This window comes from Callithrix jacchus, chromosome X (genome assembly GCF_049354715.1).
Source record: "Callithrix jacchus isolate 240 chromosome X, calJac240_pri, whole genome shotgun sequence".
Taxonomy (NCBI): domain Eukaryota; kingdom Metazoa; phylum Chordata; class Mammalia; order Primates; family Cebidae; genus Callithrix; species Callithrix jacchus.
Window position 1 is genome coordinate 149,272,506 of NC_133524.1, and position 27,493 is coordinate 149,299,998.

Consider the following 27,493-nt stretch of genomic DNA (forward strand, 5'->3'; position numbering starts at 1 on the left):
TTGCTTCAAGCTCATGACTCCTCTGTCATCTGCAATCTGTTATTAAGCTAATCCATTGAATTGTTCACTTGATGTTTTTCAGTTCTGGAATTACAGTTGGTTCATTCTCTTTTTTAAATTTGAATTTGGGGTTTAGGGTACATGTGAAGGCTTGTTGCACAGATAAACAAGTGTCATGAGGGTTTACTGCACATGTTATTACATCACCCAGGTATTAAGCTCATACCCAATAGTTATCTTTTCTGCTCCCCTCTCTCCTCCCACCCTCCAGCCTCAAGTAGACCCCAGCATCTGTTGTTTCCTTCTGTGTGTTCAAAAGTTCTCATCATTTAGCTTCCACTTGTAAGTGAGAACATGCAGTATTTGGTTTTCTGTTCCTGTGTCAGTTTGCTAAAGATGGTAGCCTCCAGCTTCATCCATGTTCCCACAAGACATGCTCTTGTTCTTTTTATGGCTGCATAGTATTCTGTGGTGTATATGTAGCATATATTCTTTATGCAGTCTGTCATTGATAGACATTTATGTCGATTCCATGTCTTTGCTATTGCGAATATGGCTGCAGCGAACATTCGTGTGCATGTGTCTTTATGGAAGGATGCTTTCTATTCCTCTGGATATATACCCAGTAATGGGATTGCTGCTTTGAATTTTTATCTCTTTAAGGAATCACCACACTGCTTTCCACAATGGTTGAACTAATTTATACTCCCACCAACAGTGTATAAGTGTTCCCTTTTCTCCACAACCTCGCCAGCATCTGTTATTTTTTTGACCTTTTAATAATAGCCATTCTGACTGATGTGAGATGGCATTTCATTATGGTTTTCATTTCCATTTCTCTAATGATCGGTGATTGATTGAGCTTTTTTCATATTTTGTTGGCTGCATGTATAGCTTCTTTTGAGAAATGTCTATTCATGTCCTTTGCCTGCTTTTTAATGGGGTTGTTTTTTTTCTCTTGTAAGTTTATTTAATTTCCCTATAGATTCTGGATATAAGACCCTTGTCATATGCATAGTTTGCAAATATTTTCTTCCATTCTGTAGGTTGTCTGTTTACTCTGTTGATAGTTTCTTTTCCTGTGCAGAACCCCTTAAGTTTAATTAGATCTGACTTGCCAATTTTTGTTTTTATTTTGATTGTTTTGGTGTCTTTGTCATGAAATCTTTGCCTGTTTCTATGTCCAGGATGGTAACTGCCTAAGTTGTCTTCCAAGATTTTTATAGTATGGGGTTTTAAATTTAAGTATTTAATTCATATTGAGTTGATTCTTGCATACAGCGTAAGCAAGGGGTCCAGCTTCAATCTTCTGCATATGACTAGCCAGTTATCGCAGAACCATTTACTGAATAGGGATTCTTTTCCCCATTGTTTGTTTTTGTCAGCTTTGTCAGAGGTCAGATGGTTGTAGGTGTGCAGCCTCATTTCTGGGCTCTCCATTCTGTTCCATTGGTCTATGTGCCTGTTTCTGTACCAGTACCATGCTGTTTTAGTCACTGTAGCCTTGTAGTAGAGTTTGAAGTTGCGTAATGTGGTTTGTTCAGCTTTGTTCTTTTTGCTTAGGATTGCCTTGGCCATTTGGGCTCTTTTTTGGTTCCATATAAATTTTTAAATAATTGTTTCTAGTTCTGTGAAGAATGTCATTGGTAGTTTGATAGAAATAGCATTGAATCTATAAATTGCTTTGGGCAGTATAGCCATTTTAATGATATTGATTCTTCCTATCCATGAGCATGGAATGTTTTTCCATTCATTTGTGTCTTCTCTAATTTAGTTGACCAGTGTTTTGTAATTCTCATTGCAGAGCTCTTTCACCTTCCTCGTTAGCTGTATTCCTAGGTATTTTATGTTTTTGTGGCAATTGTGAATGGGATTGCCTTTCTGATTTGGCTCTTAGTTTGGTTGTTGTTGGTGTATAGGAATGCTAGTGATTTTTGTGCATTGATTTTGTGTCCTGCAACTTTGCTGAAGATTTTTTTATCAGATGAAGGAACTTTGGGGCCAAGACTATGGGATTTTCTAGATGTAGAATCACGCTGTCTACAAACAGAGATAGTGTGACTTTTTCTCTTCCTATTCAGATGCCCTTTATTTCTTTCTGTTGCCTGATTGCTCTGGCTAGGACTTCCAATACTATGTTGAATAGAAATGATGAGAAAATGTATCCTAGTCCTGTGCTGGTTTTCAAGGGGGAATGCTTCCAGCTTTTGCCTATTCAGTATAATGTTGGCTGTGGTTCTTATTATTTTGAGTTATGTTCCTTCAATATCTAGTTTATTGAGAGTTTTTAAAATGAAGTGATGTGAAATTTTATCAAAAGTTTTTTCTGTTTATCAAGATAACCATGTGGTTTTTGGTCTTTATTTCTGTTTATGTGATGAATCACATTTGTTGGTTTTCATATGTTGAACCAAACTTGCATCCTAGGGATAAACCCTACTTGATAATGGTGGATGAGCTTTTTGAGGTGCTGCTGGATTTGGTTTGCAAGTATTTTATTGAGGATTTTTGCATTGATGTTCATCAAGAATACTGGCCTGAAGTTTTCTTTTTTTCTTGTGTATCTGCCAGATTTTGGTATCAAGATGATGCTAGTTGCATACAATGAGTTGGGGAGAAGTCCCTCCTCCTCAATTTTTTGGAATAGTTTCTGTAGGAATGGTGCCAGATCATCTTTGTATATCTGGTAGAATTTGTCTGTGAATCCATCAGGTTCCAGGCTTTTATGGCTAGTAGGCTATTTATTACTGACTCAATTTCAGAGCATGATACCGATCTGTTCAGGGAATCCATTTTTTCCTGATTCAGTTTTGGGAGGATATGTGGGTCCAGAAATTTATCCATCTCTTCTAGGTTTTCTAATTTGTGTGTGTAGAGGACTTTGTAGTAGTTTCTGATGGTTGTTCTTATTTTTGTGGGGTCAACAGTAACATTTACTTGATCATTTTTAATTGTGTTTATTTGGATCTTCTCTCTTTTCTTCTTAATTAGTCTAGCTGGTGGCCCATTTTGTTAATTTTTTTCAAAAAATCAACTCCTGGTATTTCAAGCCAGTGGGTTTTATTGTGTGAGGTGCTATGGAAGTGGGGCCTCCAGGCTGTTGCTGCTCAGCCCCCTGGATTCAGCCTCTTTCCTAGAGACAGGTACAGGAGTCTAACCTTCCACTTTGCAGAAGCTGCAGCTACTTTTACCAGAAAGCTGAAGTATCTAAGGCTCCAGGTTTCCCACACATGCCTGAGCGGCTGTTCTGCCAAGACTCCAAGTGGCTCTGTCTGTCAAACTGAAAACTGAAGGCCCTGGTAGAGTGGGTTCACAAGGAGATCTCCTGATCCAAGGGTTGCAAAGATCTATGGGAGAAGTGTGGTTTCCTAGGGTCGCTCATTAACTCACCACTTTACTGGGTAGGGGAGGATCCCTTGGCTCCATGTTGCTCTCAGGTGAGCCATTGTCCTGTCTTGCTCTTCTTCATTCTCTGTGGGTCAAGTCATTTCCTTGATTAATCCCAATGCAAGTACCTGGATGTTTCAGTTGAAGGTGTTGTATTTGCTCGCCCCTTCTGTTCCTCTCCATGAGAGCCACACACACTAGCTGCTTCTCATCAGCCATCTTGGCCACTCTCCCAATGGCTTCTTTTTAATAGTTTCTTTTTCTCTACTAAAATTTCCTATTTAAAAAATTCATTTTTATTCCCTTGGGCCATGTTTTTATACTTTTACATTTTTACACTTAACATTTACATTTCTACACTACACAATTCGCTTTGTGTAAATCATAATAAACAACAGCCAAAGTGATAAGTAGAATTGGTGTTTATAATTCATTCATTCATTTATTCATAAATCCACCCATTCAACAAGCATCTACAGTGCACCTACTGTGTCAGACATTATTCTAAGTCCTATAAATTTAGAGACAAATTAGAAATAGTCCCTGTTCTCAAGGAGCTGGCAGAATGGTAAGAGAACGCAGGCATGTAAACAAATATAGTAATACAATTTACTGTGGGTAGTTATAGGGTATGTACAGAGTACAGGGGGGATACCAAGTGGGCAGATTAACCTGGAAATGGTCAGGAAAGTCCTCACAGGGAAGGTACATCTTGCATTAGGATAGAGGAGGAAAGACAAAGGTGCATATCAAACACATAGCAAGCAACCATCAAATGGCTTAAAGAACTCAGGGAGAGATGTCCAGTGAGCAGGTGGAAATTAAGATTTAGAAAACAGAAGTTGGTCCCAGAGATCCAAACCTGATGGCATTTAGCCTTAAGGTGGTTGTGTGAAGCTGTGTGTATTAGTCTGTTTTCATACTGCTGATAAAGGCATTTCCGAGACTGGGTAATTTATAAGAAAAGAGATTCAATGGACTCACAGTTCCACATGGCTTGGAGGCCTCACAATCATAGTCGGGGGTGAAAGGCACATCTTACATGGCAGCAGGCAAGAGAGAAAATGAGAATCAAGCAAAAGGGGAAACCCCTTATAAAAACATCAGATCTTGTGGGACTTATTCACTACTATGAGAACAGTATGGGGAAAACCACTTCTATGATTCAATTATCTCCCACCAAGTCCCTCCCACAACACATGGGAATTATGGGAGCTATAATTCAAGATGAGATTTGGGTGAGGACACAGCCATATCACTGGGTGAGGAACTGATATCCCCAGATGGCACCACAGGTAGCCTAAGAGGATGTGGATGAAATAGAGTTGTTCTCATCCTTAGTCAGTGAAGGAGACAGGGAAGAATTTGTTGGAACTGAGGGCCAGAAGCCAAGCCTGAGACATTCAGAGGAAGTTTTACCTTTATACTTTAAGGACACAGGCTCTGGACTTAGAGCAAACTTCTAAGGCCAGCCGTGTGGCATTGAACAGATTACTTAAACTCTGTTTGGCTCAGTTTCCATAACCATGAAACAGAAATAATCATAGGACCTGCCTCAGGACTGTTGTAAGAATTAGCTGAAATAATATTTACAAAACAATGTATGACACATAGCAAGCAATCATCAAATAATAGCCTTTGTTATCAATTTATCATTTTAATGGCTATGAAAAACTAGAGAATTAATTTTAACCCTTAATCACTATATTGTAATGCAGATGCATTCATTTATTTGAGAAGTATTTATGAAGCATCTACTATGTGCCAGGCATGTTTTTTGGTACTACCAGGGAGAAATTAATATCTATGGTTTTAAGACTTTAACCTGATGTTAAGATCTCAAGGGATCTATGAATCAGATGTGAGAAAATGCATCCTTATTTTCACTAAACTAACTAAAATTTACTGTTTCCCTCATTATGAATGTAGACAACAAACTACAACAGTATCAACAGTACATGTGACTTTGTCACCAACAGAAGTAAATATTTTCATGTCACATTTCAGTTATTGCCAATAGCTACACATATTTGCTGGAAATAATATTACATCAATTTATGACATTGGTAAAGAAATTTTAAGTACTAGAATTTTATGTGTTAATGAAGAAGAACATATATCAATATAAAAATCATTATGAGCATGCTTTACATTCTTGACTATGGTCAACTCAGGGTCAGTTTCCCTTGGATGCTTTTTTTCCTTGGGTAACAGGACAATTCTTGTTTCTTTTGGTAATCTAGCATTATATCCTGGACACTGTCCATGATGAGTTCTAGTAGCTTTGGCTTCTTGGTATCTGTTATATTTCTCCAAATATGGGTCGTTGTTTGTTGTTGTCTTGGTGGTAGTGGTGGTGGTTTGTTGTCTTAGTAGACAGTTAACCTAGCTAAACTCACTCTAAGTGTTGGGTACCAACTGCAAGCTCCAGACTCTGTTTCCACGGTATTGGGCATCAGCTGAAACCTCTGCTCAGTTCTTTTCTTGTACTCTGCCCCATGCATGCATAGCTCTGGGGTCAACCAGAGATTTGGGCAGAGCGTACAGGCCAAACATGGGGCTCCTTCACACGGTGTTTCTCTGCTCCCAGGTATCACCCCTCCTGCTTTCCCTCTGCCATGGCCACCCCAAAGTCTGCTCTCTGGGTCTCTGAGTTTTGGTCACCCAGCATGGCGTCCTCTATGGCCTACTCTTACATGCAGACAAGCAAGAAACTTGCCTTTGCAGAGAGGAACAAGGTTACAAATGTCACTGCAGTGCTGAGTGGTTCGGGCTCTGCTGTGGCTTCCACCAATGACTGGGCAGACACTGCAGGACTCGGGATGCTGCCATGAGAACCACAGCTACCAGTGCTTCTCAGGGAATGGGCAACACAGCCCCTGCCACCAGCAGCCCAGCCTGACTGAAATCTGTGGGGACCCTGCTTCTTCCTACTTCGGACCTCAGACTCAGTGGGTAGTGGGTGCATGTGATTGGTGGAGCCTGAGTTAGGTATCCATGCTGTGGCTACAAGGGAAGCTGGGGGAGTGAATATTAACCATCCTCAGGATCTACAGTGGGAGGCAAATTCTACTTCATGGAATGGGGCAACATCCCAAACAAAGAATGGTTAATATAAAAATAATTGTTATTGTCTACTTTGTATGATATTAAATGGACAAAAGGAAGAAGTGAGAAAAACACAGATTAAGAAACAAATAAAATACACAAATTGCCAGTATCAGGAATCAGAGTGATGTTAGCACTGCAGATAATGATAGAACATCATGTACAACTTTATATTAATAAATTTGGCAACTTACACGAAATGGGAAAATTTCTTGAAAGATGCAAATAGCAAAGCTCAGTCAAAAAGAAATAAATACAGGCATACCTTGGAGATAGTACGCCTTCTGTTCCAGACCAGGGCAATAAAGCCAATATCACAATAAGCCAACTACCCACATTTTTTGGTTTCCCAGTGCATATAAAAGCTATAATCTATTAAATGTACAATAGTATTATGTCTGAAAAAACAATGTATACATCTTAATTTTAAAATATTTTATTGCTAAAAATGCTAATAATCATCTCGCGTTTGGTGTGTGGTGAGGGCCTTCTTACCATGTCCTCATAAGATGGAAGGCAGACATAAAACAGCAAAGTAGCCAGATACTGCATGAAGCCTCTTTTATAAGGGCCTTAATTCCATCCTGAGGGAGTAGCCCTCTGGCCTAATCACCCTTTCATAGATCTGGGTCTCTCTCTCTTCTTCCTTCTGTCCGTTTAATACTATATAAAGCAGACAATGACAATGCCTCACCTCCTAATAATATCGCATTGGCAACACCTGAATTTTGGAAGGGATCCATTCAAACCATACCATCCAGTGTCAGGTATTTTGTCATGACAGTGCAAATGGATTAAGAAAGTTTCCAAATAATTTTGTTCAGTGAAAGGAACCAAACACAAAAGAACACTTATTGTAACATATTATTGTATAAAACTCTAGAAAATATAAACTACCCTGTAGTGACAGGAAGCAGATCATTGGTTGCCTGGGGACAGGAGAGGAGAAGAGAAAGGGATAGTCATGGGCTTGAGGAAACTTTGAAGGTGATGGAAGTCCTTATTGCCTTGATTGTGGTGATGGTTTCATAGGGATGTGTGTGTGTGTGTGTGTGTGTGTGTGTGTAAGCTTATCAAGTTGTTTAGCTCAAACATGACAAATTCACAGTTTATTGTCTGTCAAATATACCTCAGTGTACACACAACCTACAGAATGGGAGAAAATAATCTGACAAAGGTCTAATATCCAGAATAGAACCCCGTTAAAAATGGGCAAAAGACATGAACAGACACTTCTCAAAAGAAGACATACAAGTGGCTAAGGAAGATATGAAAAAATGCTCTTATCAGCAATCATCAGAGAAATGCAAATCAAAACCACAGTGGGATACTATCTCACCCCAGTGAGAATGGCCATCATTTAAAAGTCAAAAAACAATCGATGCTGGAGAGGCTGTGGAGAAAAGGGAATGCTTATACACTGCTGATGGGAATATAAATTATTTCGGCCACTGTGGAAAGCAGTTTGGAGATTTCTCAAAGAACTTAAAATAAAGCTACTATTTGACCCAGAAATCCCAGTACTGGGTATATACCCAAAGGAGAATAAATCATTCTACCACCAAGACACATGCACCTGTAGGGTCATCACAGCACTATTCGCAATGGCAAATACATGGAATCAACCTAGGTGTTCATCAGTGGTGGATTGGATAAAGAAAATGTGGCACATATTCACCATAGAATACTATACAGCCTTAAAAAAGAAATGAAATCATGTCCTTTGCAGCAACATGGATGCAGCTGGAGGCTGTTATCCTAAGTGAATTAGTGCAGGAACATAAAACCAAATGTCACACGTTCTCACTTATAAGTGAGAGCTAAACATTGGGTACTCGTGGACATAAAGATGGAAACAACAGACAATGGGGACTACCAGAGGGGGCAGGGGTTGAAAAACTAACTATTGGGTACTGTGTTCAGCACTTGGACCCTAAACCTCAACATCACACACTATACCCAGGCAACAAACCTGCACATGTACCCCCTAAATCTAAAATAAAAGTTGAAAAAATAAAATTTCTTAGGTAGTAAATGTGTGTATATATATACACACACACAGACACACACACACACACACATATGCACACATTGCATGTAATGGGATTAAGGCCCTTATAAAAGACTTCACGCAGCATCTGGCTAGCTGGTCTTTCTCTCTCTATCTCTATACACACACACACACACATATATACACACACACACACACACACACACGGGTATTTATATTGCACATAACATTGGGCAAACTACTTCAACACTTTACAAAGAAAGATATAGCTATGGTCAGTGAGCACATAAAAATGTACTCAACATGATTAGTCATCAGAAAGACTATAATTGAATTAACGATGAGATACCACTTCCCACCTTCTCAAATGGCTAAAAATAAAGGCATACAACCTCAAATGTTGTTGAGGATGGTAAAGAAAAAGAACTCTCATACATTTCTGGTGGGAATGTAAATTACACAACCACTTTGGAATACATTCTGGCAGTTTCTTATGAAACATAAAACTATCCTATGATGTGGCAATTCATCTCTTAGGTATTTGCCCAAGAAAAATGAAAGCATATTTCCATACAAAGATGTGTACATGAATATTCATAGTAGCTTTATTTATAATCGTCCAAACTGGAGACAGCCCAGATCATAACCTGGTGAATGAATAAACCAACTTTCATGTATCCATACAACAGCATACTACTCAGCGATAGCACATTCAACAACATAGATAAATCTTAAAAACGTCACGTTGAATGAAAGAATCCAGACACACAAGAGTACATACAATCTGATTCCATTCATACAGAATAGTGGCTTTCCTGGTCTTCGCCCTCAGTTCCCGACCCTCCCCCTCCACCACCATGTTGAAGACGCCCAAGAGGGAGAGGTCCCTTCCGTTCCTTCGTTCCCTCCTTCGTCTGCTGGTCGATTTGTTCATTCATTCATCTGCACGCTCATTCCACTCCTCCCCACCTCCACCCTAGCGTCTAGCCCGCCCGCGCCGCTCCCGGGCAGACGGATCAGACTCGCCAGCCCAGTTCGCCCCGCCCCAACCCCGCCCCTTTCCCTCCCCGCCCCCTTTCTGGGCCAATCGGGGCCGAAACTGGGGCTGGGGCGGGGCATCGCTTCCTCAGAACCCCCCGCTGCGCTCGCGGCTCCGGAAACGCGCTGCGGGGCTGTTAGGCTCGGCCGGGCACGGGCTTCTCCGTGGCGCTTCCTGCCACGCCAAGCCTGCCTGGGCAGCCCCAGCGCCGCTCAGCCGAGGGCCGCGCGACGGCCGCCGCCGGGCGTGGGTGAGTGTGCGGGCCACGGGAGTATGTGCGGGAAGCGCGGGACTGGGCGCAGGGCCCTGGTGATCGTGAGGGCGGCAGGAGGACGTGCGGGCCTGAATCAGCGTGCGGGGCCGCGAGAGGACGTGCAGGGGGCGCAGGACCGTGTGCGGGGCTGGAGCGACTGTGCGAGCCGCGGAAGAGAGCACGGTGGAGGGAGGGGGCGTCTGGGCTGTTGGAGAGCTGCTTGGCCTTGGGCCGGCCAGAGCTGGGAACGGGTCCCGGATGACTGGTACGAAGAGGACCTAAGGCCTTCCCGAGGCGGGCGGGGGCGGCGGTCCCGGGTGGGAATAGCGAAAGTGCGGAGGCCTGCTCTGTTCTTTGGGGGACGCTAGGGGTTGGGAACCGCTCAGGGGCAGAGAGAGAGGACCCCCGACCCTAGCACCTAGAAGCCCCATTGGGAGGGGCGTTGTAGTGGGGAGCTTAAAGGACTTTTCACTGGTCTGGGGGAGGGGCTGAGCCGCAGTCTGGGCGCTGGGTGGGAACAGTTCCCACTAGGGAGTCCCTCCTTTCTTTTGAGGGGGCGGGGTGATGTTAAGCCTCAGCTTGGTAGGGAGGATGGGGGCAGATAGGTAGCCTAGAGAGAGAGCTGTGGGGAAGCAGGGGAGAGGGGGCGGTGAGCCGAGCTCAAGGCCCTCTGTCTGAACCAGTCTTTTTCTCTTGCCCTACTGGGGGCCGCCATCTCCCGCTCCAGTGCCCCTGCCCTCTTAAACTCTTTGCTGGCTCCACCAGTCTATATTTGGGTGATTAATTACATGTCTTTTCCACACACACACACACACACACACGCCACTCGCCTGCTGCCCAAAGCCCATGGTCCCTTTCAAACAACTCCCCCAATTCCTGGCCCTCTTCCCAGAGGTCCCACCCTGCCACCCTGTTCCAACCGAAGCTCTCCAGCTAGCCTTGGCCTAGCTGGGCATGCTGCCCCCTCCAGTCTTCTTGGTCAATGAAACATTTCCTCTTCAACCTCAGCCCGACATTTTTCCTTTACAAGAGATTTTCAGATGGGATTGCTGCCTCAGTCCTTCCCCACCCCCACCCCACGACATTGGGCCTTCAAGTAGAAGCCACTTGCACAGTGTCTGGCCCAGTTCAGTACATCCCCCGAAAATGTTACTTGGGAGATGTACTGGACTGGGCCGGACGCTGTGGGTTTCATATATAGAACCCTAGTGAACAGTGACTTTCAGCCTTCTATCTGTGAGGGACCCCTTGGAAATCTACTAGAATGTGTGAATTCTCTTCTGACCAGCACAGACTTGGAGATAGTGGGCTCCCATTTCAGGAGGCTCCTGGGAAGGAATCCTGTCAATGACAGATTTTGAGAGTTGGAGAATTTGGGAACCTCCAGATTCTAGACAGGCCAGTGTTAAGGAGGTGGAACTCTGCATCATAATCTCCTGGATGCTTGTTGAAAAATGCAGATTCCTTGGTCTCTCCCAGACCTCCTACTCTGCCACATGAGTTCTTAGTGAACTCCAAACCAACTTTCTCACTCAGTGATCCAGCCCTTACCCAAACCTGCCCAGGCTCTTTGGATGGCCCTGAGCTCCTTGCAATTTGCATAGCATCCCACCTCACCCCCAATTTCCAATCGTTTGTATGCAGGCAGTGTTACCTAAAGGAAGCTATACTTACGATTTATTTTGATTTTTAGTAAGATGCTTTCCTCAATTAAGTATAACAAACACTACAAAATCCCTTTCTGGTCTACCTTCTGGCTTTTTATAGAAAGGAAATAAGATAGAAACCTAAACAGAAAGAGACAGGTGCCCAGGCAAAGTGAGAGAGGAAACAGATGCCTTCCCACCCACACATACAGAAAAAGGCACACACAGACACAAATACCCCAAGAGAGACAGACTTTCCTGGTGAGATGCCCTCTCTTTAGGCCCTTCAGGATTCGAGTAGCAGCCTGTTTACATGGGACGGGACAGAGTGGGCCCGCATGGGGCCTTCACTTAGGCCTCCTGGCCTGCCAAGTGGAAAGAACATGAAGGCCAGGGTCGGTGTGGCCCAGGACTTGGCTCAGGGGTTGCATCCTGGCCTGGCTAGGGTGGATCCAGATCTTAGTGGTGTATATTCAGTTGAACCCAGTATCTAGCCCAGTTCAGTACATCCCCCAAAATGTGGGGGACAGGTTCCTGGGAGGTGCGCACAGGTTGGCTTCTGTTCACCTGAATTATTGCAATCCAACAGGTGGGGCCTTACCTGCCAGGCTGATCCCTTGGAGTAGCTCTGAGCCATGATGAGTCACTCGTGTGTGTCTCTTTTGGGTAAGTCTGGATGTTGATGTGTACTGTCTGCTGGACTTGACGCTGGGCATGCTACCAGAAGACCCTATGGGGAGGGTTACAGCATGGTGAGGAGTATCATTTTGGTTCCAGAAGCACTTATATTTTCATCTATGCCAGTGTCGCTGAACTGTCTGCCCAGAGACAGTTCTCTCAATCCACGCACTACAGCTCACAGGAGAAAAGACATTCAGGAAAAAGAATTTGGAATCTAGTCTCTCTTTTGGATGGGAGAGGCAGCTGAAGGCATCCACCTGAACTGGATCTCTTGTGAGTGGAAACCTTTGAAAACACCCTTTGGGGTATATCTGCTCTTTCCTTGAACTGAACTGAACACAAGCCACCTGTTGTCTTCTGGGTAAACTAAGGCTTTAGGGGACATTGTGCTCCAGGTCTTTATTTAGATGCTTCAGAGAGTCCAGGTGTTTCTGGCACTCCTTGGAAGCTTCTGGAACCCTCCAGATGGGCTTTATTTGGGTGCCCTTGCTGCCTTTCCCCTGTTTGTTAAACAGCTGCGGTGTAATGATGCTTGCCTGGGTCCAGTGTGCAATTCACAGCAGACCTTGACAGGGCCTTTGCTTTTAGACTATCTTCAGATCCCGTTGAAAGAAGGCAAGTAATACTGTTTACATTGAGGATTGGAAACGTGTTTTCCCATAGTATTTCTTCGAGTTTTCATATTTCCCAGTTATATGTAGCTGTGCACCCTACAGGATCCGGGGCATCCTTTTATGCTGTGAGTGGAAGTGCCTTCCGTTCAAGGTCAGCATTACCCTGTGTGGTACATCGGGTGCGCATTACAGTGATTTTCATGTTCCATCTGGAACTGCTTTGACCTTGATTCCCCAAGAGCCACTGTCAGAAGGCAGTGGACACCTGCATTTGTCACTTTTGCAACAGCATCCAGCTTCTTTTCCTGATTAGTTCCACCATTTTAAAATAGAACAGTTATACGACATGGATCCTAAATGATCCAGTTGTCTCTAGGATTGATGATTATTTTATTCTGAACTGCAGTAGGGATTAATATGTTACCTTTTTAAAAATGATCTTCCTTCGCTTCTCCTGACTGATTAATTATGCAGAGTTTTGTTTCCTTTTGTGGGAGCAGGGCCCACTTCTTTCCTTCCACTTTTATGAGCACCTGTTACATGACCGCCATGTGTCCAGGGGCTCTGTCACTGTGGGCTAAAGTGCGCTCAGGCTAAGTCCCCTGGGTGAGCTGTATGAGGAAGAGCCACTCCTGTTGCTGCACAGGAAAGGATAATTAACAATTCATTTGGGGGTTGTGGCTCCAGGATTTCAACAGTTAATCATGCCAATTAAGTAAAAACACTTCAGTAGGATTTGCTCCATTAAATGGAACACTTCAAGAGAATTTGCTCGATTAAACATGGTTGGCTTGGGAGTAGTGTGCGCGCGCTTGGGTGTGTGTGTGTGTGTGTGTGTGTGTGTGTAGGAGAGAGAGAGATGGAGGGGGAGAGAGAGAGGAATGTGTCTCCTTTGCATGGTGAGGGCATGTTAACAGGATGGTTTAAAGGCATCCCCCAAACACCCATATGTATCATTAGACCTAGATGCACTAAGCCTCACCCCCAGTCTGTCTTCTGGCTGTGGTGTGATGTTATAGGTTGAATATTATTTTGCTCTTCTCTGGCATGGTTCGAAAAGTCTCAAATCTTGTGAGCTGGATATTAAGCAAGTTGACCTCTTGGAGCCCTGGTTTCCTTCTCTGTGAATGGAGGCAGTAATAACCATAAGCTGTGATAAGTGAGTTACAGGAAGGGAGATGCACGGCTCCAAACACATGTAGTGCCTGCTCCAAGGATGGAAGTGTGCTCCATTTAACATGCCCCTCTCCACACACGTTGATTCAGTCACCCTACGATTTATCAGAGGCCCACTCAGGGCCAGGAGCTGCTGCAGACACTGGGGACTCAGAAGTAACCAACAATGCGAAAGCCCCTGTGCTGTTGGAGCTCCGTTTCTCCCAGAGACTGTCAGTTAGAAACAATCGATTTCATTGAATCATGTTTTAGTCAGCAAAAGTGTTCCAAGTAGACTATGATGGGGACTAGAATGCCTTCACTAAAGGCATTCTACAGAGGTGACATTAGAGTTGAGGCCTGATGTGGGCCAGGCACAGTGGCTCACACCTGTCATCCCAGCACTTAGAGGTTAAGGTGAGAAAATGACTTGAGCCCAGAAGTTCGAGACCGGTCTAGGCAGCATAGTGAGACTCCATCTCTACAGTTTCTGTTTTAATTTAAAAAATTAGCTGGGCGTGGTGGCACGCAGCTGTAGTCCCAGCTACTTAGGAGGCTGAGACAGGAGGGTCACTTAAGCTTGGGAGGTCGAGGCTACAGTGAGCTGTGATGGCACCACTACACTCTAGCCTGGGTGACAGACCCAGACCCTGTCTCAGAAAAATAAGAGTGGCATTGAAGCCCAGATTTTCAGGAGCCACCCATGAGAAGCTTATGGTACTCTCAGCAGTTTCCCAGGCCTTGAAGGCCACAGCCTTGGTCTGTCTAGGACTGAATGAAGTCCAGCATGTCTCGATATCACTGAGATGTGGCAGGGCAAGATATGGGATTGGTGGGCTGAGCCAGGGTCTTGTTGGAAGGTTAAGTTCTTAGGTCTCTGGCCTGAGGTCAACAAGAAGAGGTCTCTAACAGATCCTCTTTCTCAGAAGGTATATCCACAATACCCCCCTCTCCAGTCCATTTGGCAGCCAAACATCCATGTCAATTAGAAGTAAATTTTTAAAAAATGAATCGTATGAGTAATTCATGACCATTTCATTGTGTACTGGAAGCCAAAGTCAAATCAGACATCGAATGTATACTGGAGGAATCCAGCGGACTAGCAGGGCCCTGCCCAGGTGACAGTGGGACAGAGAGGGTGTGGCTGCTGAGCACCTGAGGATGAACACAAACTCACCGGGGAAGCCCCTGTGCCCGGCAGCCAGTTAAAGATGGGAATGGGGCTGCCTTGGACTCGGGCTAGATGAGGTCTTCTGCCAACACTTCCTAGGTGCTGATGGTTTGTGAGGAGGAGCCCAGAAGTCACAACCCCATGGGCCTGTCTCTAGGCTTTCTGGTCATTGCCCTTCGTGGACTGCCCACAGATTCCTGCCAGCCTTGCCGTGTGGGCATCCCAGGAAATGCTGGTCTTTTGACCCAAGCAGAAGGGCTGTTCCCCATTGACCCCTTGGCGTCAGCCCTTGGCCTCTCACATGCTGAGCATCTTTCTTACCCAAAGTCTTTTAAAACCAAACTATTTTACAATTGTTATCCTTTTCTGATACCAACAAAATTCAGCTTGGTTACTAAAAATTCTCATATTACAGAAAAAGAAAGCAGATCTTTCTAGACCTAGACTTTCCCTCACTCCAGCCCCATGTGGTCACATACACATCGTGATGTGTTTATTATAGCTACAAGTCTTTTCCTTTTCTCTCTTAAAATACAAATATAGACTTAGCCATCTCCTCCCCTTCCTTTACCTTCTTTGGGTTTCAAGGGAGAGTTACTGTGTCTGCCTGGATCATCCTACGTTGGCCCCTGTTGGTTTATATCGAAACCCTCCAGTTTTCTTCCTGCTGAGTTCTAGGACTCTTCGGTAGTGTCTCCAGAGCTCTTAGCCACATTTGTCATTTATTCTTTCTGCCACTTTTTTCGTGACATTGGGATTTTTCAGACTCTTTCCGTTGGTTCTAGTATTATGTTTTCCATTCTCCATCCGTTTACTTTTAACATATCTGTCTTCATATTTAAAGTTTCTTGTAGACAGTGTGTCTTCTTTTTAGTACAGCCTGAAAAGCTCTGCCTTTGATCAGAGTGTTTAGTCCACTTATACTCACCTTAATTATTCACGTAGTCGGGTTTAAGTTTGCCATCTTGCTATTCGTTTTCATTTGCCCCTTCCATTCTTTTTTCCCCTCTTTTTCTGTATGTTTCTTCTTTCAGGTTATTGTTAGTACATATTTGATCTCTGACGTTGGCTTATTAGCATGTATCAGAGTCTTGGAGGACTTGCCAGAACACACAATCATATGTTTTACTTCTACTGATGTTATAAACCCCATACTACCTTATTATTACTTTTGCTTTAAATGATTAATTATTTTTTAAATATTTAAAAGTGAGGTGGGTAAAAGCGTTTTATATTTCCCTATATATTTACATTTCTGGTGTTCTTCATGCCTTTGTGTAGATCCATCTTACCACCTACTATCATTCTCCCTCCACCTGAAAGATTTCCTTTAGTATTTCCTGTAGTACAGATCTACCAGTGATGAATTCTCTCAGCTTTTGTCTGAAAACAAATTTTATTTTGCCTTCATTTTGAAAGGAAATTTTTCTTGAATATAGAATTCTAAGTTGACAGGTTTGTTTTTTCTTTCAGCTCTTTAAAAATGTCACGCACTGGTTTTCTGGTTTGCACGCTCTGATGAGAAGTTACTAATCACTCTTTGTTTCTCTCTACTTCAAGACTTTCTCTTCATCCCTGGCTTTTCGGCAATCTGAGTTTCTTGGATGTGTGAGCTTACAGTTTTCATCAAATTTGGAAAACTGTCCAGCCATTATTTCCTTAGCTGTGTTCTTTATCCCTCCCCCAATTTCCTCACCTTCTCAGGTTCCAGTTACGTAGGTGTTAGACCACTTTCTATTACCCCAGGTTATTGAGATACTGTTTGTTTTTAAAAAGTCTTTTTCTCTCTGAGCTTCATTTGAGTTCATTTCTCTTGCTATGTCTTCGAGTTCTCTAGTTTTTGTGTCTGGTATCTAATCTGCTGTTAATCACATCTAGTAAAATCTTCATCTCCAGAAGTTCCATTTGGTTCTTGTTGTAGCTTCTGTTTCTCTCACTATATTCCTGTTTTTCTTTTAATGCTTATATATCGTTAAACTCACTGTTATCTTTATCTGTCAGTCATCACTGGTCGTTTCTGTGTGTTTCTATTAACTGGTTATTCTCCTTGCCATTTCTGTGCTCTATGGCATTTCAGTACTTTCTGATTGGATGTTGGATATTATAAAGATTATGTTGTTGAGTGTCTGGATTTGGGGTGGTAGTTATTTGGGGATCAGTTTGATCCCCTTGAGGCCTATTTTTAAGCTTTCTTTGAGACAGATCTTGTGTAGCTTTGGCTTTAGGAATAGATCAGCCCTACTACTAAGGCATGACCCCTCTGGATTCTCTACTGCATGTCCCAGGTGATCACAGAGGACTCTCTATACTGATTGGTCAAATCTTGAATGTCTCCCTACCTTTGTGTGTCCCGAAAATTGTTCAGCTTACAGCTTCCTGGTCACTCTTTTCCTGGGCTTTTGGAGTTTCACTCTATGAACGCATGGCCTAGTAGTCAGGAAAGACTCAAGGGGAGGCTTATACCGATTTTTTGAAGCTCTTTTTTCTGAGTAAGTAACTCCTTTCTGGAACTCTGCTCTGCAACTTCCAGCTGCCTTAGCTGCTCTAAATGCTGGGCTGTGTCTCCTTAACTTGGCGAAGCCACTGAGCTCTGTTTGGTCCTCGCTCCCCCCCTCCAAACACACAATCTCTATCTGGAAATTGCCTCCAGGCAGAAAGCTGGGGCAATCATAGGGCTCCCATCATCTGTTTCTCTTCTCTTGGGGATCATAATTGTGTACTTATTGCTGTCCAGTGTCTGAAAATTGTTTCACATATATTTTCTCCATTTTTCTACTTATTTATGGCAGGATGTGAAATATGTTCCTTGTTACTCCATCACAGCCAAAAGTGGAAGTTTCTGTCCATCCATTCTTTTTAATATAACATCTTTAATTTTGTATAAAAGTCTTTCTGGAGTAGCTGCATTTTGTGGGCCTTGAGCCAGTGTAAAACGCCTTCCTTTTTACTGAATTATGAGTTGAATTGAATTGTCATCAGAACAGGAACCGTGTAGCTGTTTCTTTGAACTCACTGAAGTGGGAGGCCTGTGATGCGTGGATGTCGGTGAATTTGGAAAAAGAAAGTAATGTGTACAAATCGTTCAACTTTTATTTAGCAATTTCGTGTTTGGAGATCTTTTCTTTGAGGCTTATTTTTCCAGCTGTTTTGTTGAGCTTTTCATTTGGTTGAATGCATTAGAGAACTGCCGTCATGTGTACCCATCTCGCTGTCACCAGGCTCCTTGTTGCAGTAGGCTGTGGCTTTTGAGGGCCTCACTGCTGATCTAGAAGCCCCCATTCCTGCTCTCTTCCCTCCGGCATCCTGATCTGGTTTTTCGTTACCTCTACAAAGTTGGAAATGGTCTCTCATTTCCTGGTTATCTCTTCTGATGATCTTCATGTGCCTCCTTCCTGTGCATTGTCAGCATGGACTTCTAGGCCTGCCAGTCCCCCTGCCATTGGCTCTCTGTCTAGATCTGTCTTCTCCTGGCTGTGCCTGGGCTGGCATCTGCTGGTCTTGTCTTGGCTCCCTGTAGCCTGCCTCTGTTCATTCTTTGCCAGTCTGCTTTCCCCACTGTTCAAGGTGTGTTTTTTCAGGCATCTCCATGCCCTGGCTTGTCATTGAGCCAGCACATGAGAGAAGACTCAACAAGATCAGAAACCAAGGAAAAGGAAATCACCAGTGTCATCCCAGGGGACCCAGAAACAGGGATGTTGTCACTCATGGCTTTTTTCACTTTCTTTAGGTCCACCTACTCCCCAGGGTCTTGCCCTTCCCCAGGATGGAGCCCCAGGAAACCAGGTCCTGGCAGTTCCTCTTGACATGCCAGAGGCCCAGGTGAGCTGTGCTTCCCTCTACCTTGCTTGTGATTCTGTCACCGCTCCCTGAATCTGGCCTCTACCTCTGTCTTTTGCCCAGCATGACACAGCAGAGTATGAACCCCAGCTGCCGCCTTCCTGCCCTCCCACTGCTTCTATTCTGGAGGCTGCCAAGGATTGGATGTCCACTGGGCTTGGAGTTCCCATCATCCAGGTGGGGGAGCTGAGTTTCCACCCAGGAAAGTGATTGAATGGAGGTCCCTTGGGAAGACAGGAGAGGCCAGGGATCCTAGTTCTTCATTAGGTTCTCTTTTTAGGACTTCTTGGAGCTGTGGTTAGACCTCCATGTTAGCAACAGACACCCACTCTAGACCCTCACCTCTTGTCCCTGGCATTACTGGCACTGTCCGTGCCTCATTCTAAAATAGATGGAAAAAATGATTAGCCCTGGGAATTCTTTCAGGATTTGGTGACATTTGATGATGTGGTATGGTACCTCACCACAAGGGAGTGGTTGAGGCGGGACCCTGAACAGAGGGTGCTGGCATATTATGGGAATGTGACCTATGTGGGTAAGGATGCCCCAGCCCTTCCTCAAATTCACTACCTGCTTAGAGTGGGACAGGGGGCACATGGCTATCCCCACAGAAGTTCACCTTATCCCTGAGTTTTGGGAAAACACAATGGGTTTGCCACACCTGATATGTCAGAGTAACATGAGCTCCCCCACCAGGGTGAGGATCACCTCCTCAGGGTGGCCATGGAAAGAACCCCTCTCAGTCTTTCATTGGGAAAGCAATTAGAACACTGCCACTGTATTGTAGAATACTCTTTTCTTTTTAAGGCACAACTTATGCAAATTGCATGGCCATTTGATTCGAGTTTCCTTGGGAGAAAGGTTGATGTGATCAAGGTCTGCATGTATGCAGTGGGGAGGAGGTTTTAGGAGAGACTGTTGGGAGTCAGATTTGGGAGTTGTGGATATCCACGTGTTGGGAAAGAGCATGAAGTTCAATGTGTGAGCACTGAGGGGGTGGACAGGGAGAAAGCAGGGTCAGGATCACCTCTTCAGGGTGGACACGTGATGATACTCCACAGGAGCCTCCCCCAAGTGGGCCCAGAGCCTGCCTTCCTCAAGCTTCTGGAAGGAGCCTGCCCTTGGGAAACACTTTTGAACTGAATGAATGACTTGCCTAAGGTTACGGCCAGCCTGGTCTTGGAAGAGTGAAGGGGGTTCCCCTCCAAAGGCCTTGCTCGTGGTCCTCCCCTATTCTCATGTCACCTCTGGCTGTCACCATAACCAGTCTCCTTTTCCATGAGCAGGTGTTCCTGTTTTGAACCCTGCCTTGGTCCCTCACCTGGCACAGGGACAAGTGCTGTTGGTATCAGACCCATCGCCTAGCACAAATCCAACTAAGTACTCTGGTGAGTGAAAAAGAAATGTGAGAAAATCGGGGGAGGCCCAACTGAATTGCTATGGGGTTTGGGTTAGGGTTGGGGGGGCCCAGCTGAGCTCTTGGAGTTGAGGTTAAGGTTCAGAGGATCAGCTGGCCTCTCAGAGATTTGGAGGGGGCACAGCTGAGCTCTTAGGGTTGAGGTTATGGTTGGGGGGCCCAGATGAGCTTTTGAGATTGAAGTCAGGGTTTGGGGGCACTGCTGAGCTCTTGGGCTTGAGGTTAGAGTTAAGAGAATCAGCTTAGCTCTCAGGGGTTTGGGTTAGGGTTGGAGAGCTCGGCTGAGCACTTGGGGTTGAGGTTAGGGTTGACAGGATCAGCTGCGCTCCCGGGGGGTTCAGGTTAGGGTTGGTAAGGCCATCTGAGCTCCTGGGTTTGAGGTTAGGAGTAGGGGGCCCAGCTGAACGTTTGAGGTTGAGGTTAGACATGGACGGGCCCATTTGAGCCCCTAGGGTTGACGTTATGGTTAAGAGGAGCAGCTGGGCTCTCTGGGCATTCGGGTTAAAGTTAGGATCCCAGCTGAGCTCTTGGGGTTGAGGTTAGGATTGGGAGGTCTCAGCTTGGCTTTTGGGGTTCCAGTTAGGGTTTGGGGCCCAGCTGAGCTCTTCACAGTGAGGTTAGGGTTGAGAGGATCAGCAGAGCCCTTTGGAGATTCAGGTTATGTTTGGGGCTGAGGTTGGGGTTGGGGGCTAGCTGAGCTCTTGGGGTATAGGTTAGGTTTGAGAGGACTAACTGGGTTCTTGGGGTGTTTGGGTTAGGGTTCAGGGAAGTGTGATCACGGTGATAGAGAGTGTCTAGAATGAGACCCCTCTGCCCCTGGCTGCTGCAGCCCTGGCCCCGCACTCAGTGGCTGTCTCGGAAAGAAAAGGATTATTGACAAAGGGGAGGCCCTTCCCTCCTTCCTCCTCTTGTGCTACAGTGCCATGTGTTTATCGTTTCAGAAAACACCTCCGCTACCCGACACCAGATGATGGGGGAAGACACCCAGCCACAGGAGATGGCATCCACAAGCTCCCCAAAGGCCAGTGACCCCAGTCCTGAAGTCAAACAGCACGGAGACTGTGACAGGAAGAGAGGGAGCCCACAGAATCTGCCCATAGAACATCATTTTGCTTGTAAAGAGTGTGGGGACACCTTCCGGCTTAAAGTCCTGCTTGTCCAGCACCAGAGAGTCCACAGTGAGGAGAAGGGCTGGGAATGTGGTGATTGCGGTAAGGTCTTTAGGGGGGTGGTGGAGTTCAATGAGCACAGGAAAAGCCACGTAGCTGCGGAGCCCCGGCCCGGCCCCAGTAGGATCCTGGAGAATGCCACGGAGAAGAGGGAGCAGATGGAGAGGGAGGCCAAGCCCTTCGAGTGCGAGGAGTGCGGGAAGCGGTTTAAGAAGAACGCAGGCCTCAGTCAGCATCTGAGGGTCCACAGCAGAGACAAGCCCTTTGATTGTGAGGAGTGCGGGCGGTCCTTCAAAGTCAACACCCACTTCTTCCAACATCAGAAACTTCACACTTCGGAAAAGCCTTTTGCCTGCAAGGCGTGCAGCAGGGATTTCCTAGATCGCCAGGAGCTTCTCAAGCACCAGCGCATACACACCGGCCACCTGCCCTTCGACTGCGACGACTGCGGAAAGTCCTTCCGAGGGGTCAACGGGCTGGCCGAGCACCAGCGCATCCACAGTGGGGCCAAGCCGTATGGGTGTCCCCACTGCGGGAAGCTCTTCCGAAGGAGCTCGGAGCTCACCAAGCACCGGCGGATCCACACGGGCGAGAAGCCCTATGCCTGCGGCCAGTGCGGCAAGGCCTTCCGCCAGAGCTCCAGCCTTCTGGAGCACGCGCGCATCCACAGCGGCGAGCGGCCCTATGCGTGCGGTGACTGTGGCAAGGCCTTCCGCGGGCCCTCCGACCTCATCAAGCACCGGCGCATACACAGCGGACTGAAACCCTATGAGTGCGACAAGTGCGGCAAGGCCTTCCGCAGGAGCTCTGGCCTCAGTCGCCACCGGCGGATCCACAGCGGTGCACGACGCTGCGAATGCAATCAGTGTGGCCGTGTCTTCAAGAGGCGCTCGGCGCTGCAGAAGCATCAGCCGACCCACCACGAGTAGAAATACCCTGCGGAATAGGGACTGGGTCCCCAGAGGGGGATGGCAGAGTCAAAGGAGATGAACAGTTTTGTAGCGCTTATATATTTTGTCTTCCGAAAGGTTGAGACCGATTTACACTGCCACCAGCAATTTGTAAGTGTACATTATGGCCATCGAGAGTAGCTCGTACCATTTAACAGCTTGGCTAGTTTAACTGGTAGGAAGTACCATCAAGGTATTTCAGTCCACATGCCTTGAATCCAAGAATGAGAAAGGACAAATCTGGATGTGAGGTTGGGGGGGAGCTTAGAGGTCATCGACTCCAAGCTCCCCGCGACCCAGAGAAACACACAAAGCTGTTCCACGCATTATAATGTGATCCCAGCTTCCTGAAGACAAGTTACCCTCACGTTTTTTTTGCCTACTTGAATTTATAAATTTTTAGGGATGTAAATAGAACACACAAATGTCTTAAAATATTTAATTTATTAATTTAGTTATACATACATATTGTAAATCACATATATAAAATAATATATTAATTTAGAAAATGCCCCGTTTTGCCACCCTCCCTTTCCCAAAGTCATTTTACTCTGACTCCTCATTGTCTTCACTAGCATGGGATCCCTGTTTGAGTCATTAGTTTCAAAACATCCCGTCGCTTCCATCCGAGCTGACAGTCCCTACGTGAGGTTCTCATTAGAAATTTTCTCCCAAGTCATGAGACCATATTCACAGAACATTAGGATGATTTCTCTTGTCGTTTTTTAATGTGTGCTGTGACTCTGAAACATAACCACTTAAGGTGGTGCTTTTTCAGACAACCTTTAAATGGCTTTTCTTTTAAAGCATCCAAAATGTCATTGTCAGGCCAAACACCTGGTAATAGTTACTGACTCTGGGTTAAATGTCTGTGTCTTTTTTTCTTAAACCATTTCAATTTCGTGTCCCCTATAAATATCCAAAACTAGCATCAATTGGGGTTGTTTCCAACTAATGGATCTTGTCCTCGAGCAACACTGTTTTATTCAAAATCAAATAGTTGAGAGCATGCCCCTAAGAAGAGATAACATCTCAAAGACTCAAGTGCAGGGTGACGCCTCCTTTTGGAAACAGGAGCCTTTCCTGGTATCAGGCCTAGATGGTACTTCTGCAGCCTTCTGTTTCTAGCTCTGTAAAATGGGGGTGATCACAGCACATACCTCCAAAGGTTATCACGATGACTGGGACTGCCATCATGCCTGCAGAGTGCCAAGACCACCAGACTGGCGTGGAGGTACAAACTCAGTGAAGGCCATCTGCTGTCATTGTAATAGTTATTGCTGTCATTCTGTGGCTCGTCAGTTCTAGAACTGGGGATAGACCCCAGGCCTCCTGACCAGCAATCTCATCTTTTTTCTCTTATGCAATGACTTAAATACTGTTTCTGTTTTTTGCATGCAAATTGTTCATTCATCTCCTTTGGATATATTAACTTTACATATGTTCTCTTTTCCAGTTGTATTGCTTTGCTCTTTGTAGCAGTTTTATTACATTTCTGTTGTGAAAGCTTTTAAGTTTTACATATCCAAGCTTTTAATTTCTACATTTTTGTCCACTCACTCATAACTTTCATTGCTTCTGTAGCTAGATATTATGACATTTTTTTCTAGAATTTTAATTACAAACAAAAACCTGAAACTCCTGCCCATCAGAAGGTGAGTACACTAGGTGGGCAGGCTGGATGGAAATGGGCCAGAGAAGCAGGCTCTTTCCTCATCCGAGATGCAGACTCCGTGTCTGGTAGTGGGCACCACTTGACTATCCAACCTAGCCACTGTGGCACGCTGGAGATGCTCCCATCAGACTAGCCAGAACTCCGTGACTGGTCATCACTGTAGACCCTGCCAGCAATAGCCGGGCTTGGCCTCACCTAGATCAATGGGGTGATCCAGAAGCAGCCCAGCCATCCTTGGAGTTCCTGGGAGCCTTGGCAGTGCTCAGAGTGGATTCAGTGACTGAGCAGCAGATCCACCCAAGAGACATCTCCTTGGACACAAGAAGCCTATACCACATCCTCCTTTCAGCCAGTGACTCTAGAACTAGAGAGATATTGGTTCATAGGCTTCTGCTTTGGGCAGCTAGGGGAAAATTCACCCATGTGTTCTGGTGTCACTTCCTGCAGCACGCCTAAACTAGGGCGACAGAGCAGAGGCTCCGAGTAGAACCCTGCCCCTCCAATGGCCTGCACGCCATGCTGATAGAAACTGGCAGCACTGGCCTGGGCTATGACTTACAATAGCCGTGCCCAGGAGGAGCACTAAAGTAGAAGTTTGGAGGACAGTGGTACTCTTCTGACAGCCTATGTGGCATTGAAGTAGAAGCTGGTCCTCCTGGGGCTCAACTGCCATTTCCAGTGGCCTCCCCCAAGAGGAACAGCAGCAAGGGCTGGCAAGGAGCCTGCCCTTCCAGTGGCCCACAGCAGCCACAGATAAAAGCCAGCCACGCCAGGGACACTAGGAGGGCCTGGCAAGGAAGTGTGCCCTTCTTGTGGGCCCACCAAGGCAGAGGCAGAGCTTCCTAGCAGACACAACTTGGAGGGTCCTCAGGCCCCCATCCTGGGAAGCAAGGTCCTACAATGACCCCTGTGACCTTGGCCAGAAGGTCCTCTCACAGGGACCCAGGCCACCACAGTGGCACTACGCAACATCTCCACCCTGACCCCCAGGTTGGAGAGGAGCCAAAAGCACTTGTTACATAGTGATTCCTTTTGCCCTGTGGGCCTCAGTTCCTGCCGTAGTTGTGAATCTGTGACTGAAATCACTACTTTCTCCTCGGATCCATTTTCTCTTTTCGAGCTGTTAGGATGTGTTTTGTACAGCTGTCATTTGATAAAGGTTAACCTGTACCAGGGGCAAGTCTGGCATCTTTACCTAGAAGTACTTTGCCATGTCTTGCCTGTTCGTTCATCATTTGCTGGGTGTGATCGCATTGAAGTCTAGACACAGCATTAGCTCGGAAGATAGCATAGCATCGTCACTGCTCTCGGCTGGGACGTGGCGTCTTGGCAACCCTTCCTGCCCTCGTTAAGCTCTTTCCCATCTTCAGTTCTATAATTTTCTCTCAAACAAATCCTCTTTTACAGTTAACACTAAAGATCTTGTCTTTGCCATCAAGGTTGACAGAACAGCTCTTCATGGTGTTTGCGGTGAAATCCATGTTCTCTTTCAACACAGTCTGCGGCTTTAACGAGTGTCCTGTAATTTGCCAAGTTCATTTTTTGCCTCTGGTAACTTGGGAGTGTATTTCTTTGGACTCTCTAGGTGTATTGCTATGTCACATGTAAAATGTCACCCAGCTTCCTGTCGCATATCCTTGGCTGTGCATTCATGCGCCTACCTCATTCCAGTTTTCTTTCTAATCCCATGTATTCCTATTGTGAGGGAATTTGTTCTTTTCCTGATCCTTTTGTAGTTCATACACGTGACAAAGGGGTTTCCACACACATGTGTGAGATGTGGCCCCTTCAAACCTCGTTACTATGTCGGCAGATTACTTGTCTGACATGGAAAAAGAAAAAAGAAAGACATTCTTTTACTACCATTTGAAAGAAGAAACCCTCCATTGCTTTTAGTAGAATTTTGAATACTTGTAAAATTTTCAAAAGAAAAGAATCGCTTACCATTTTTGCTGCTTATTACAATGAGCTATGTCCATTAGCTGCGTCGATCAACTCTTGCATTTCCAGAATAGGCCCCACCGAATTGTAGGGCATCTTTCTCTTGTGGTGTTGCATTCCATGTGCTTGATTTTTGCTAGAACTGGCGTGCCTGCCCTACCAGCAGCCCTGGGTTGTGGCCCTATTGTGTACCATATGATTTGCCACCCCACTTCTGGGCCACATTAATTCAACCAGAACTGAACACCTGAGCCGAGGGCAGCAAGCAATCGTCAGAACTGGCAGAATACTATGGACCAGGGACACCACCAGGCCTTCCAGATTTGTGAAGTGCAGACAAGGAAACAGTGCTTCTAGGCATCAGAAGGTATGGGGAGCAGTACAGTACTCAGAGGAATGAGGAACATGGCATCTGCTGGGAGGGAGGCCTGGCCATGGTATGTTCTTGGATTTCTGGCGGCTGCCCTCATTGGTCCATGCGTATCCTGAGCACGACCCGACTTGAGCCTGCTCCTTTCTATTGTGTTTTGCCACTTGGCTGCTTCCTGGCCAAGTCGCCCCTGAGTGCGCGAACACCTGTTTGAATGTTTGTTCTCTGTTCTCTAAGATGGGTGAAAGTCAATGCCTTCTAGTCTCAGTGAACCCACCACGTGGGGGCCATAAAATGGGTGAAGACACAGTGCACGCTGCTCTCTTATTTTTGAAGTGTTTCATGGTTTCCAGCATGTCCATCAGATGGGGGATTGCTGACTTCTCTCTTACTAGTGTACTTACATTCTGTAGTTGTCATTGCGTCACTTTGGGTGTTTACTTTGAAAGGTAGAAACTGTCTCTTTACATACTGTCTCAATGTCACTTGCACATCTCTGAGAACTACAGCTATGTCCACCCCAGTTTGTGTTTCTGTTCTGTTGTTGGCACTTTTTTCTCATTCCCCCCCAATGTCGTTACCTTGTCTGTTTTCTGGCACTCGCTATAATCAGCGTTGCACTAGAGCTGTTTGTGGACTTGGCTTCAACCCCTCCTCCTCAGCCCTCCCCAACCCATTATATTGTGAGCTCTTACAGGGGTGGCCCTTCATGTCTGATCCCCTACCAAATCTAGCACAGTGCCTTGCATCAAGTAGATTTCAATAAAGATATGTTCAATGGCATTGGTCTTCCTTGACTTCTTTTGTCAAAGCTTTGTTTACCACTTCCCTTGCTCCTTTCTGCATGCCATGGGGTTCTATACTTCTCCTTGCACTTGGAAAGTGCCCCCTCTTGGGGTCCAGATTATGTCATGGTTATTCCAGCACTTGCTGGGCACTTCCTGATGGAAGAGGCTGGTTGGCCTAGACCTAGATGTAAAAGCTCTCCCACGGCAGAAGGGGTCTTTCACTCAGCCTCTCCTCACCACAGCTAGGGCTCCCCAAGTCAGAATTCCGAGTGGGAGCAGAA

General features: G+C 45.6%; 1 protein-coding gene and 1 non-coding gene across 2 annotated transcripts; both read left to right on the forward strand.

Annotated features, from left to right (window-relative positions):
• Nucleotides 1–9,661: 9,661 nt before the first annotated feature.
• On the forward strand, nucleotides 9,662–27,207 carry ZNF275 (zinc finger protein 275). The gene is made up of 4 exons (XM_002763390.5): nucleotides 9,662–9,795; nucleotides 12,034–12,110; nucleotides 20,189–20,290; nucleotides 21,261–27,207. Exons 2-4 carry the CDS (start codon nucleotides 12,080–12,082, stop codon nucleotides 22,415–22,417), a joined length of 1,290 nt encoding a protein of 429 aa, XP_002763436.1. The 5' UTR covers nucleotides 9,662–9,795; nucleotides 12,034–12,079; the 3' UTR covers nucleotides 22,418–27,207.
• Nucleotides 25,838–25,941, forward strand: LOC118150847 (small nucleolar RNA U13). Its single transcript, XR_004738976.1, has one exon. It is a non-coding gene; the product is annotated as a small nucleolar RNA U13 (small nucleolar RNA).
• Nucleotides 27,208–27,493: the final 286 nt, after the last annotated feature.

What these genes read in the sequence shown, in the direction of transcription:
- ZNF275 (XM_002763390.5), top strand. Translation starts at nt 12,080, where the DNA reads ATGATGAGTCACTCGTGTGTGTCTCTTTTGG. An exon ending in CTCGTGTGTGTCTCTTTTGG is followed by an intron (nt 12,111 to 20,188) that starts GTAAGTCTGGAT and finishes TTCCATGAGCAG; the next exon opens with GTGTTCCTGTTTTGAACCCT. An exon ending in AAATCCAACTAAGTACTCTG is followed by an intron (nt 20,291 to 21,260) that starts GTGAGTGAAAAA and finishes TTATCGTTTCAG; the next exon opens with AAAACACCTCCGCTACCCGA.